Source organism: Diospyros lotus, chromosome 4 (assembly GCF_014633365.1).
Source record: "Diospyros lotus cultivar Yz01 chromosome 4, ASM1463336v1, whole genome shotgun sequence".
NCBI classification, from domain to species: domain Eukaryota; kingdom Viridiplantae; phylum Streptophyta; class Magnoliopsida; order Ericales; family Ebenaceae; genus Diospyros; species Diospyros lotus.
In genome coordinates, this window is record NC_068341.1 from 3,496,498 (window position 1) to 3,511,736 (window position 15,239).

A 15,239-nucleotide genomic window follows, 5' to 3' on the forward strand; every position below is an offset into this window, starting at 1 on the left:
GGCTGCAATGGCGTGCAACATCATCTTTTGTGACCCAATTCAATTCCATCATAACTTGTGCAAGCTTAGGGAAGCCGAAAATGGCCCAGCTTTTGCCCATTTTTCCAATTAAAGACCAGGCCAAGCCCTCCTTTAACTCTTGCACATGTGTATTTAATAATGACACACTTTGGACACCATGGGAGTTGTTGATCTTGTCTGGTTTTAGATTCATTGCAAAGGGACAGATCTTACATGGAAATTCATAAAGGTTTGTGGAAGATTGCATGAGTGTAATAATAAACTGGCTAGTTTGTCTCACTGCAACTTATATGTTATAGGTTTAAAACATTTTTTCTTAGACATGTAAAGAATACCTATATTGATAAGAAGGTGACAACCCACAAGAATTAAAAATGTTTATTTTTACTTGTAGATTGTCACATGTCAAAAATATAAAATATTAAAAGTAAAATTTAAACATGATTCTAAGTCAACTTTTGTAACTTCAATAACAAAACTAAACCTAATTAAAATTGACATTATCATTACGATACGACTCAAATTAAAAATTATTTTCTTTCTTATAAACAAACAAAAACGTTAGTCAACAACAATTATAAAAGCAAAACTACTACCAATGTTGGTGAGATTTACTTTTACAATTGATCTCGACCTGTTTGCCCCTAAGCAAGTGCTTAATAATGCACTTAATTAAGGTCTCAACACATCAATCATTTCATTATACACCACTTTAGGCCAATGATTAAGTGCAAATTTTATTTTAAGAACTGTGCTTGGAGTTTATGTTCCCAGAAAAACCTGGAAAAAAGTAACTAACACTAAGCATAAAACCAAAATTCAAACTTTAAATGTGTGTTTTTTCAGTAAAAACTTGCCAACATTATTCTTTTGTATATCTTAATTAAATTTATTGAGTAGACATAATAACACAAATTATATATACTAAATAAACACACAAAAATTATTATGAATAAGGTTCTATTTTACTAGTTTCCTAGCTCAAATAGAGAAACATCACATTCACATATAATTTATTTAATTTTACAGTTTTACTTTTTTAGCTAATTTATAGTTTTACTTTTTGCAAATACTCTTATAAATATTATTAGGATCGATGGAAGTTTACTTAAGTATTCAGATTTTTTGGCCAAATTAATATCTCTAGGCAAACACAAATAACCAACTAATTGATTACTATGAATTAATGATTAGTATGTCAAGGTTAATCTATTTTTGCTCGAACATTTGAGTTCAAATAGCCAACGACTGCCTGTTTAAAAAATTCGTAAGTACAACTCATGCATGTTCCACATTCATCTGGAACAAGTTACTTGCCAATTACACATTATATCATGGGCATATAATTTATTCTGTATCTTTTAATTCAAGTTAAATGTACAATTATGATTCGTTTAGATCTCTCCAAACCTAACTTAACAAAGATTATTTAGAGATACTCAAATTATATTTCAAGTGAAAGCTATTTCATTCACTTATTCCTTACCCGTTGGTTCATTAGATTCACTTTCTCTTTACTTAAAACAACAAGAATAACAACAACCCAACAATTACAAATTAACCTCAATCTTAAAAGAAAAAGAGAAGAAGGATATAACTGAAGGAATCATTACTAGATTTCCTTGTGAAAACATTAATGCTCGAAGGATACAGTGAAAATGGAGTCTGCAAAGAATGCTTCTTCTTGAGTGAGAACTCTTTTAAGTTAATTAACGCTTTAAAAAGCAAAAGCACATCATAAAGAACCAAACTAAAATGGGGCAACTAGAAACAATAATTGGACAGTCTTACATAGCAGCAGAAATTAAGGTAAAGAAGTGTAAGTAGAAACCAAGACTCCTAATTATTTTGGGCTGGAACCTAAAAACCCAAGCTGCTCAGCCAACACATTTGCATCTTCTTCTCCATCTTCTCCTTCATCACCCAACAAACCAATATCTTCTTCATTCCATAACTCTTCCCAGAACTTTGTGTCCAGAGCTTTATCTTCACTACCCTCTCCACCTAATTTGTTCCCTTCATCTTCTTCCTCAAAGTTCTCGCTTAGTCCTTGAATGTCTAGATCTCCTGCAAGTTGCTCCAGCTCCAAATCGCTGAAACCAGAAATGTCACTGTAGTCTTGAGGCTCCATTTTAACAAGACTACCGCAAATTCCTCCTCCGATAACATTGCTGGGCCCTCGATCAATTGACCTCCTCCTCTTCTTGCTAATTGCTTCCTCCAACTCTTTTCTTCTGTCCCTTTGGATCAGCTGCTCCACAAAACAGGGATTCTGAATTGATTTCGCCAAGAAGCTCATCATCTGCCGCTGTTTTGTTTCTGTCCCGCTTAGCTTTTCCTCCATATCTTTGAGATAGGCTCTGGTATTCTGCTGCTGCTGCCTGAGTTTCACCAGCTCCACCATTATAATCTGCTTGTCCCGCCTTAACCGATCGATTTCGGCATCTAATCCGAACTTACCCACTTCAAGAACACAAGGGTCTGGACCCTGCTGGGATGCCTGAGATTGATGAGAAGCTGTTTTTCTTCTCCGAATGTTTCTCAGGAGATGCATTTGTCCTCTTAAAAACCCGTCATTAGCAAACTCCCATCTATCTGGATCAACCTTCCTAAAACCCTGCAGAGTTATTACATTCCTTGATCTTGATGAAAAACCAGTGAAATCTATATAACCTTACGCTCACATATTGATCATATCAAGTCTTTGAAGCTTAATAACAAGAGCAGATAAAAGGAACATCTAAACGACCCGATATAGTGAAAAAATCGAAGAAATATGGGTGACATGTATATTTTATATTCTATTGATCTTCCCACTTGCTTTATTATATAACTGAGAGCAAACAAAATATCTACATTGAGAAACCCATTAAACAAAGAAAAAGTACCGAACCAATTATCTATCAAAGTTAGCTGAAAAAGAAAAAGAAAGAGAAATGATAAATAAACCATGTTCTGGCCCTTTCCTGAATGAACATGAAAGATGCCAAATCTGAACAACCCACATAAAATTATGAGGCTAAAACGAAGCAAAAAACTTCACCCATTTATTCATTGCATACCCAGAAGATGAAAGTAGATAGTACTACTCACGTAAGTGTTGAGTTGCCTAACGAAGCTTGAGAAATTGTTGTGCTTGAAGAATCTGGGAAGAAGTTCCATGGCAAAAGCCTGGGGATCCCAAACAATGAAACTATTGTTACCTTTGCTCCAAGAAATCATATGATCAGTGCTGGGGTTATCCACAAGGTCATAAGTTTTGGTGAGGAAAGGTGGAGGGCCTGACTCATATAATCCATCCATTGGTCTGGGAACTTCCATGGACTCTGCCGGCTCATCGCGATCCGAACAGCCTGGAAACTCCTCTTTCACAAAGCCTGGAGGATTCATGGTGGAGATAGATAAGAGAATGAGGAGGATATCTATAAGGTTTGTGAAGCCTTGTGGACCTGCAGACTTAATAGAAAAGAATGCAGCTTTGTACAAATTTTACCAGAAAAGGGTATTGATTAATTGTGATCAGATTTTTCTTGCTGAGCTTTGAGAAATCTATATAACAAGCCCGGGATTCAAATGAACAGATGAGAAAGCACGGGAAAAAATGGTTCATGGTGGAGATCGAAGAGAACATATAAAAGAAGTGCTGGCAGTTTGAGACATCTAGAGCTTGGCATTGGCTATCTGGAGAAGAACAGCAACACCATCAGAAGAATCTGCAATGGAGACCAAGAATCAAAGAAGAAACTTTGAGAAACCAGAAGCAGAAAAGGGTTACTAGAGCTGGAGGTGATCGCTTTATTTCCATGCGTTAATGCAAATGAGAGAAACCAGAATGGTGTTCACTCTTCAGTACTATTAGTTTCATGGCCTTCTCGTTTCTTTACTCCTTTGGGAAGGTCGTTTGGAAATAATAATTTTCTTTTGTCTCCTTCGCATCCCAAAAGACCAATAATAGCTGTGCAGCGAGACCAAGTGCTTGCTAACCCTAAAAGGAGCATTTTTTATTTTAGTGTAGGAAAAGTTCTGGCCAAGTATTTTGAAAAGAAAGTTCGGGTTGACTCACCCGAGCTAGTGGGTTGGCTCGGTCTGAATGCCATTTTATTTCCACCGTCCCTCTTGGAAAGAGAGGATCAAATCGGTGAGCCCTCTGTTCTTAGATGACACGAGAAAGCTGTGGGGTTGAGCCATAAATAGATATTATTAGCTCTGCAGGTGAAATAGCTTAAACTAATACTTTGGGGAGAAAATATCTTGCAAACTTAATATTATTATATTATTATATGCCTTCATCAAATCAAGTTTTGTGAGGAAAAAGTTTCTTGGTCTTTTAGATTACCTAAGTATGTCGTCACCTTTTGTCATTCGTCCAATATATTATATATATATATATATATATAGAGAGAGAGAGAGAGAGAGAGAGAGAGAGAGATTAAATTGTACTTTATACCCTCATAATCAAACCCAATTTTAATCTATTTTTGAGCAACTCCGATGGGAGGTTGGGGTGAGCAAAAGTTTGATAAATTGAACTTCAGTTCATTTTTCATTGACAGTGGTTTGGCTAGGTTATTTATTCTCAAGATTTTTGATTATTTAGCTTGGTTTAGTTATTGGTTTCACTTCAATTTGGTTATTTTTTCAAAAATTTTGATTATTTAATTTTTTTTATATTATTAACCAAAAAATCGAATTGAACCGATAACTCAACTCTATTTTATTAGGGTTGATTTGTTTTTTTTGGTAAGAATTTCGATTCAATTTTCAGTACCGTTACAACGACTCAAAATTCAGTTAATTTGATTTTAATTATTTTAGTTAGTCTACTCAATCAGTTTGGTTCGATTAGTAATTTTCGATCAGTTGGATTCGATTATAACCGATTGTATACTCTTAATTATAGATTAGACAAAATAAAAGGTGTGGATTTTATTCTTGGAAAGGGTGTAATAACTCAAATTGAAGATATCAAATCAAATATTAAGTTCACAATAAAAGACAAAAAATATGAAATGAAGCATAACGATTTTGTAAAAAGTATTCATAAGATATGAGGATTGATATAAATGATTGATTTAAGTAACTACTCCGACTTAAATGAAATGCAGTTGGTGTTGTTGAGAGACTTTGATATCCCTAAAGCTCAAATCTAGAAGTGTGAATTCACAGTGTTTCACTTGTAATGCAGCTGGTGTTTATGTTTCCCGTTTGATTAATGAGACAACAATTGGAAGAGTTACCAAATAATAAAAAGACACGATAGGGGAATCTTTCTGTGAAAAAGTGAAAGCCACATAGAAGGAACATTGTGCACAATTGTTGATTTGTTCTTTCCCTCGCAATATACACACACACACACACAGAGAGAGAAGGCTAAAGCTGAAGAATCCTGTCTCCATTGCCAAGCATTGGTGCCACAATTCATATGGCATCCCATTAGGAATTAGTCCAAGAAACGTCACCTACTTAAAGGGAGCATTATTATTATTATTATTATTATAATAAGACAAAAGTCAAGAGCATAATTAAGCTAACTGCAAATCTGTCGACACGCGTCGGCATCGCGGGACAATTAAGCATGCGAAATATGACTTTAATATCAGGAATACACCTTAGACTAATGGAGCTTCAAGATGGTTGTAGAAGATGACATCAGAAAGGGGATCAAATCCAAGAAAGAATTTCAAAAGCAAAGTTGGAGTGAATCATCTAACTTTAATCAGCACTGTTCCTCTTTCAGACTGTTACGACTTTCAAACATATAATGATCTCCAAGATATATAGCAAGACATGCTAGATATTTGGCCAAAGGTCATGAAACCAATCAATGAAGAAGCTCACATTTACACAACCAGTTTTGCATAATAATTTTATGGCCTATAGGAACCGAAGCCAGTATTCCATGACCATGTTCGTGACAAACACAAGCATAGAACTCCATAGAGTTATCTTTTATTAAAGACAAGATGGATCCCCTCTTTGTTCCCTTTTTTTTTTTTTTTTATGTTTTACATAATAAGAGATAATGGCTTCCATTGTATTGAACACAAAGCAAATCAGAGATCAAGCTGCAGCGTCAACGGCAGAACTGGCAGCTTCCTTCTGCGCAAAATTTCTGATATAGTCTTCCCTGAAAAAACCAAAAAAGCCAACTTAATTGGGTGAAAGGCAGAATATAAAATCTTGAATGATCTGCAAAAAGGAAACAGAAAACAGAAACGAAAAAGGAAAAGAAAACACGAAAATGGTCAAGGCATACCTTGCAGGGAGGTGATCATGTGGACGATTGTAAGGAGTCCAAATTGGGTCCCCAACAAACAGGCGCATGGCCTGCAAAATAAATATTTTATAAGAAATAAATTTCTTTTAATGTTTGACAACAATGATGTTACGAAACTTCTAACCAATGTAACCAATCATGCTTGAAAACAAAGACTAGTAATAAAATAAATAAATAAATAAATAAATAAATACATAAATACATAAGAGCAGCTGATAATGATGTAGCCTCCTCTTCCACCACAGGTCACTGTAGTTAGCAAGTTGAAGTTGTAGCTCAACTGGCTCTCATCTTATCCATCATTTCTCCATTGGTTGATCCATTGTTTTGCCACCGAATCATAGCCATAATCAGGGACTATCCAAACATTACTACATTGCCCTCTCACATGCAGGCACTGGACCAACCAGGCAATCTGACCTAAATGCTTAATCACCTACACGACTGTGACAGAACCATCCCAAATCAAAGAGTCGGATCCTCTAAAAATGATGAATCCTTGAAAGATATTTTCTATTCATATGTATATATTAGTATGTAAACTCCAGAAAAATTATTTGGCTGGTCCAAAGGGCTACTGTCAAGACCCCAAGGATATAATAGTAATTAATAATTATGTATTATATGTGTTGAAGTAGGCTGTACATTGTTGTTATATTTTTCTGTTGTAGTGATTGTACTTTGCTGTTACAACGTATAAATAGGTTAGAATAGGTAGAGAATGGATATTGTGAAATGATACTTGAATTCTGATCTCCCTCTCAATTGTTCTGATCTCTCTCATCTCCCTCCGATCTCTCTCCCTTTCTCTGTTCCGAATGCATTTCTCCCTCTTATCTTGCTGTTACCTCCCTCTTTCTGTCTAATTCTCCCTCCATTAATGTTCTATCTTTCCCAATTTCTATCAAATTCCTAGGAAATTTCCTATTCAAACCCTAGGAAAACCTTAGGAACATGACCAATGGTATTAGAGCTTATCGTTCCTTGGCTGTGATTCTGGCAAACTCGTAGCAGTAAGGTTCAGATTTCTGAAGGCAAATTCCGTCTGTGATCTAGACTGACGATTCTCAGCTGTGGAATTGAGGTTGAGGCGAGAAGGAAGGCATGGTTGGAAGCTGATCTTCAACAACTGCTGAACGTTGGTAAGTATGATTCAGTAAGGCATTCTTGACTGTGATTGAAACACAGTCAGGAATACTGAATTCCGATCTAGGTTGCGACACAACATCCAGGCAATTATCAAGAAGCTGCTTCAGAGGCAAATTCAGAGCTGATCTAGGATCGGAATTAAAGGTGAAGCAGAGCCAAGCAACTCTTGGTCAGAATTGTGAAGGCGAAGCAGGGGGAATTCTTGGCCATTTGACCTAGGCCATCCTCAGCAGTAAGCCAGAGAAGCCGATCCTAGGGTGCTGACTGGCGACTCCCAGAAGTAATTCAGAGGCGGGTTCTGGTGCTGAATCAAGTACTGGAAGCAGTTTGTGGTCCTTGGAAGCTGTTTCAGAGGTAACTTTTCCAGAAGTTAAACTGTGGAGATGGAGAACAGATTCTAGAAGAAGGTCAATAACCTCAACCACAAGCTGGATGAACTTCTGATTCTGATTTCAATTTTCAAGTCAGAATACCAGCGGAATGTTTTTTAAAATCCACTCCAGAATCGGTTCTAGTGGAAGCTGGAGTCCTACCTGCTACCTCTGGTTTGCAGCAAGAAGCTGATGAATCAACTGAATAGGATCCGGCAATTTTGGATGCCAAGACAGCTGCTGGAAAAATCAACGTGACACCATTGGAGGACGTAACTGTTGAAGATAAATCTGTGTTGTACGCCAGCAAACAGGAAGCCAAAGATGTCGTGAAGTTAGCAACGGAAACAATCATGACAGGTTTAAATTTTGAAGATCTTAAATCTATTTCTCTTGAAGGAATAGGTACTCCTCCCATACCTGATTTCTTAATAAGAAAAGTTTCAGAAGAAGATGTTCATGTGACAATCAATCATCAGGAGTAGAAGGAGTGGCTGAATTATCTACAATGGATCAGGTAATTCCAACTGAAAAATCAGTCAATTGTGAGGAAACCTGTGCCTTAATCAAAGTGAATCAATGGAGGACAATTCAAGATTGGTTAGAGGTTGATGAAGGATGCTCACGTCTGGAAGAAATTGATCACATTAAAAATTTCCAGCAGTATAATTGTGCTCTGAAGCAGAGGAGGATGCAGAAGGAAAAATTGAAATGTGATGAAAGGAAGATGGTGGACGAGTTTTTTGCTGTCGGGAACAAGACTTTTGCTGCCTAGTTTGTTCATGCTCCAGTGGGTGCACTGCAGCATCAAATCAGGTTTTGGCCTACAGAGCAGTATGACAGGTCAATTGGGACTACTTTTGATTCCAATAAGGAATAAGTGGATGGCTGAACTTGATGTTGCAACAAAGCATCACACTGTTGCTTTTGGAAAGTTTTTGTTTGAATACTTGAAGCGAGTCGTCTACACTTCTTAGTTGCTGCATCTACGAGATATTACAGATATCAAGGTAGCTGATGATGCAGCAGATTTGGTGCAAGTGGTTAAACCAAGTTTGACTCTTAAGCCCGTTGACAACAAGAGAAGGAATATAAGAGTGAAGAGGAATCGGCCTAGAAGGAGAAAGAAAGAAAGAAGGATAAATCTGATAGAGAAGGCAGGGATCGGATAAAGAATAGTGGCCAATCACTATCAATTCTTGGGGACAAGAACAAGGAGGGGAATTGTCAAGATCCCAAGGATCCCCAAGGATATAATAGTAATTATGTATTATATGTGTTGAAGTAGGTTGTACATTGTTGTTATATTTTGTGGTTGTAATGATTGTACTTTGCTGTTGTAGACTATAAATAGGTTAGAATAGGTCTAGAATGGATATTGTGAAATGATACTTGAATTCTGATTTCCCTCTCAATTGTTCTGATCTCTCTCCCTTTCTCTGTTCTGACTGCATTTCTCTCTCTAATCTTGCTGTTATCTCCCTCTTTCTGTCTAATTCTCCCTCCATTACTGTTCTATCTTTCCCGGTTCTTACCAAATTCCTTGGTAATTTCCTATTCAAACCCTAGGAATGTGACAGCTACTAGGTTATGTCTTTCAACCAGAAAGCACAAAATGAATTGGATGAGGTTACCAGGATGCTAAAAAGACAAATGCAGACACAGGCATGGAGACTGACACAAACACCACGATGCATCAATTCTTAAAAATGATCAGAACAAAAATTGGCATGACAGGTTAATGGATGAGAAAGGCTCGTGACAAGGCATTAAGGATGGCAGTTGTCTGTGTATATGGTGTGGGTTGTTCTGGATAGTGGTGGTAGGGTGGTTTCAGGTATTGTTGGGGCTAGTAGTATGTGGCAAATGGGTTCCAGGAACAAGGAGAGGAAAGAAAGAGATAAAGTAATACATAAAATTACATTATTAATTAATTTTAGTTAATTCCATTAATTACATTTTAACAATCATTAATTAATTAAATCTCAAAACTATTCTAATGTTAATCATAGCTAATACATTGGTTTGTGTATTGTCATTAGTAATATATTTCAGTATTTTGACAAGTTGCTAGAACTGTTTTTTTCCTCAATTAGAGAAGGTAAGACAGGTATTATGAAGTAATTATTGACACTATCAACGTACTTTGTTTAGTCAACTGACAGCTAAATAATGAAGGAAAGGAAGGGGTTGATTTATTGTTAACTATCTCCAATTGGTCAATCTAATTTCGTTAACCTGAGAAAGGGGGATGTATGAGTCCCATTCCTCATGGGGCCTTAATGTAATTTACAAAAAAAAGAGAACCTATGAACACCATATAATGGTTGTTACTTGTCAAAAAAAAAAAGAAAAAGAAAAAAAAAAGAAGTTATGCCTTCACAAAATATGCACAGCCAGGTATTACAGGGGATGCTACCCTCATAGCATATCATATTATTAATGTCAAGAAGCTTCTAAACTCATCCACCACATATACAATGGGTAGAAAACCCGTAAATTGCACTGTGCATCAGCAGGGAGATCCAAGTAAACGCACTTCAAACAATATGGCAACACAAAGTAAACAAACCTGAAACTTTCATTATAGTAATCTGTAAAATCAAAAAGAATCTGAAAAGGGAAAAAAAAATAGCCCTTTTGCCTACATGCAAACAAGTAAATCTGCCTAACACAGAATAAGCCATGAACATACCTTTATATAGTTGCTTGTGTCAAGTGTGAAGCGGTGATAAATTCCAGCAGGCAGTACAATCATTCCCCCTTTCTTTACCCAGACACGGATCCAAGCATCATCTCGATCTCTCACATCAAAATAACCTTCGCCATCATGTAAAATATTAGGACACAAGATTTCACTTGTAGGAAACTAAATGAAGTTCCAACTATACCTACCACTTCCTGCTACACAGTAACGGATCTCTTCGTCAGTATGAAGATGCTCCTCGAAAAAGCTTTTTATTTTCTCTTCATAATTTGGTAGTTTTTCTGGGCAAACCTCACAGAAGTCCTGAAAATAAAATTTTCCAAGATTTTCAACTCAGGTCCATGAAAAACTTTTATGATAATTCTATACACCAAGTCATAAAAAACTCATCAAGCAACTGCACCTCCTCCCTCCCTCTTTCAATGCAAAAGTGAAATTACAATGGGAACAGTTGCCCTGGGAAAATAAAGAAATGAGAAATGAGAAGGCAAGCTTGGTCACAAACCATGTAGGAATATCCACGTTCCTCACGAATTTTCTTCAATTTCTCATCTGTTTCATAGTTATCAGCATCCAACCGCCAGCTTAGAACTCCAAGGTCTTTAAAGTTAACAGGACAGCCCATTAGGTACAAATTAAAGAAATAGGTCCTGATAATTTCAGAAACTTGATTTTTGAATATGCATACCTGAAAGCTGGTCTAGAGATACATATTGCTTAGGTTCCCGATGATGGGGGAGTCTCTGGTCTTCATCACTATCATCCATGTACCATGCCTCTATGACTTCCTCCCTGTCATCCTGTGGGAAAAAATACATTTTGATATGAGATGGAATATTAATATCCCTTTACGTTTCTATCCACATTTTTCTGGGAAGACAATAATGAATTCAACAAAGACAAAATTAAAGAGTAACTACAGTGAATGTAGAATGAGATTGAAAACCAAAAAACCAATTTTTGCAATATGAGCCAGATCACATTAATGATTCAGCTATAGGACCAAATCAAGAGTCAGATATGATGAATTTTAAGACTTGAACCCAAGGAAACATGTATTTGACTATAGAGCACATACAGATAGTTCTCAGAAAATCTTTGGCATGGTCATATCTCAGCATTTTAAGCAAAAGAATATGTTACATTCAACTCCCTTAAAAAAACCAAGTAATTAGCAAATTAAGGTAGCTTTGTTCTTATTTAGTTTATAACAAATAGAAGAAGTTTATGAGAAAGAAAAAGGTATAGAAAAATCAAAGAGAACTAGGTTAAAAACTTTTAAGCAAGACAGAGAATATAAGGGCTGAACAAAAAATAAAGTTATCAATATAGATGCTTCACATACTAGAATATATGTAATTGACCCCACCTAGTAAGATTAAGGTCTTGGTTGTGGTTGTAGTTGGAGAAAATAACTGGTGTTGCAAGACAATCTCATCCTCAGTTTAGCTATAGCTACTTGCAAACCAAGGGGGAAATTGTAATACCCCGAGAGCCCAGAGAAGTTAGTATATATCGAGGATAGTATAAGAAAGGAACTAACACCAGCTGAATACCTTTTGGGCTGAATGTTGGCAAAGAACTCCCAAGTTAAGCGTACTTAACATGGGGTAATCCAGGGATGGGTGACCCCCCTGGGAAGTTCGCGTATGTCCATCAGGGTAAGTTGTTTTGGTCCTTCTTATCGCTCGATACGGAATGTTACAAAAATAGCTTGATAAAGGAGTTCCATGGAGCTTGCATGGGTGGTGTCACTAGAAGTAAAAATGTGGGAAGGTCGCACTTGGGTGCCTCTAATGTATGTTTGACGGGCCAAAAAGAACACTCTTGTGGAAGTTCAGATGTCAATCCAATTAAAACATTCAAGTCAACTAAGTACCACAGATGCACAAAATTTTTCACAAATAGCCCAAGTGTTGAGAAGAACTCAATCCTAGAAAAATAAAAATAATACATATGTTTGGATGAATAATGACCTGATCACATCTTACAAGTGCTTGTACTTCATCATAGGATATGGAGCTCTATCCATCTAAGAGTTTGTTTGCTAATTCTTTTTACCTATTCATATCCTGGATCTCTTTCTGGTCCTAATTACTAGGGTCATGGTGTACGGCCTTACCGACATGGTTTATACAACGTTTCCCATTTTGTAAGCATATGATTTACTTATTGACTAAAGAAAAAAAAAGATAAAAGAAATTCTATCATTAAAAGAAGGATAACAGAAAAAAATTGCAACTTCCTACCATCACAAAACAATAGGTTGTTAATGGTTACCACAGTAGAAACAAAAGTATGATTCCAACATGCTGATGTAGTTGTACAATTTATGTGCCTATGACACAACAGAAATTCCTCGTCAACAATCCTTTCAGCCTAACAGTCTTGAAGTTCCTCAAATGAAGTAACATCTTACCCTAGGTAAATCCAGAACACTTCCCTAGGGAACAGAGTGAAAACAAACAATTATATGTGATGAAGATCATAAAGAAATATTTCAGAAAACAATACTTTAGGCATACAAGTAAAAAATTAATATTTTGTATTAATTTTTTTTATTTTAATTTGTTTCCTAGTGTCTTTTAATTTCTTTTATGACCTAGAATCCTAATTAGGTTAGCATTATCTTTATTAGCTTAATTGTCTATAAATACTATTGAATGACAGATTTTGATGAATAATATTAAATAATTGCTATTCACTACGAATAATCAGGATTACTCTTGTTTCATTTGGTTCGGGTTCTGCATCAATATGTTTTTTTTTTTTTTTTTTCACTCACTGTAATATTACTGAATCGCATAGATTACAGGCGGCACTTCCTCTACCGAATGGAACTCTCAGCCCAAGCAGTCTTCCATCTCCCTGGCAATAAGCCAATCCTATTCCTCACTCAGTTCAATTTAAATGCATTGAATCTATCAATTTATTTCTCCAACAAGAAAGAAGAATCAGAAGCCTAGTTCATTCAAATTAGGTAATCATTTTCAGTGGCTTTTCTTGTTCACGTAAAAGATAAAAAACAAAGCTGATAATTCTATGGCTTGACTCGCTAACCGTCGGAATACAGATTATTCAAGCCCCAGAGACGAACAGCATATGAATCGATTTAACAATTACAGAGGAAGTAAATGGCAAGGTTTAATAGAAAATACCAAACCCCGCGATTCGAACAGTCGTGAGTATTTTCTAAAGATAATAAAACGGGTAAAGGCATAAAAACCCACAAATCGATCAAACGGGCAAGCGCTAATCGCGTAAAATGGAAAAGAGATCGGTGAAACCAAACAAAATCTTCAATTTTTTTTCACAAGGAAGAAAGCCCTAATTGCAGGATGGTAGAGGTCAGATATTTATTTACCTTGGCCACCAAACCCATTCTTCTTCCTCTCACCAGGGATCCCACCTCTGCGTCCGAGTACTAAGCTTTGAGGCCACGCCACTATCTGAGCTTCGAGGCCACGAGTACGAGATAATAAACGAGGACAGCATCACGGCCTTATTGTCGCCGAAGGCCGTTGACTTTGACCCAAGGGGGGCTCTTTCGTAATTCCATTCCGGAAACCACGTTGTTTTCTCATTGTTTCCCACTAATACATACAGTCCCTTTGGAAACAAAAATGCTATTTACGTTCTTTGGGGGTATTGTTTTGTAATTTTCGAAACATTTTTGTTTTTGAAATATTAAAAAATATTTTTAAATTACTTTTCTAATTTTAAAATTTTTTTATGACCATTTCGTAATATTAAAAAAATATTGATCTACTAGAGATGAATTTTTTTTTTGTCTCCAACATAAAATTTTTAATTTTTTAAAAATTTATTTGAATGTATTATAAAATTTTTGTTTATTTTTAAATTGAATAATTATATTTTATATTCAAAATTATATTTATAAAAAAATTATATATTTTTTATTTATCCATTTTTCTCATATTTCTATTTCTTAATTTTTTAAAAGATAATATTTATCTATTTTTATTTATTCATTTCTCGTTTTTATTTCCATACAACTTAACACTACTAATTGCTAAAGGATCCCTCAAAAAATTTTAAATGTCCTTTCACCCCTTAAATCTTGAAAATTTTTTATAGGAAAAAATCACCTAAAACCGGAAAGGAACCATCTAAAGCTCACAGAACCCAAAGTTGAAACTTTATATTTATTTAAATTCTTAAACAAATAAATTGGATAATGAAAATTAATATGCAATTTATATATTAATTATGCCATATTAAGACTAATCTTATTATGTCATGTATAACTTATCTTGTGATATGACAAAACATATAAGTTTTTTTTAAATAAAGAAATTAAATTATACTCAAAAAATTCTCGTGTATAATGAATGTCTCCATCTGTTATCCTATTCATAAGATTAGGCTTTATGATACCAGAACAATGATAAAAAATTGGGTTCATAAACAAACATAAGAATTAGGCAAAGATTTGTGAATTGTTCGATTGGAAAATGTTCTTAAATATATTAAAAGAACTGTTTTTCTACACTTTTTAATAATTTGAACCTGTGACTTGCTTATTCTGATCACTGAATAATTATAAGAAGTTGAGTTCAAGAAGAGACAGAAGAATTAGGTGAAAGAAATTAGGGGTTGGTTTGACTGAGCTCTACGGGAAGTGTTGAGTTCAAAGAATACTAGTAATTACAAACAAAGGAGTGGTTGAATCAGTTGAATTTCTGCGTCTTAG

General features: G+C 35.4%; 1 protein-coding gene across 1 annotated transcript; it reads right to left on the reverse strand.

Annotated features, from left to right (window-relative positions):
* Nucleotides 1–1,613: 1,613 nt before the first annotated feature.
* LOC127799157 (heat stress transcription factor A-2b-like) lies at nucleotides 1,614–14,047 on the reverse strand. Its single transcript, XM_052332910.1, has 9 exons — nucleotides 13,890–14,047; nucleotides 11,214–11,325; nucleotides 11,031–11,125; nucleotides 10,714–10,828; nucleotides 10,514–10,638; nucleotides 6,278–6,348; nucleotides 6,091–6,148; nucleotides 3,115–3,510; nucleotides 1,614–2,638 (listed from the first exon to the last, which is right to left on the reverse strand). Exons 1-9 carry the CDS (start codon nucleotides 13,905–13,907, stop codon nucleotides 1,865–1,867), a joined length of 1,764 nt encoding a protein of 587 aa, XP_052188870.1. The 5' UTR covers nucleotides 13,908–14,047; the 3' UTR covers nucleotides 1,614–1,864.
* Nucleotides 14,048–15,239: the final 1,192 nt, after the last annotated feature.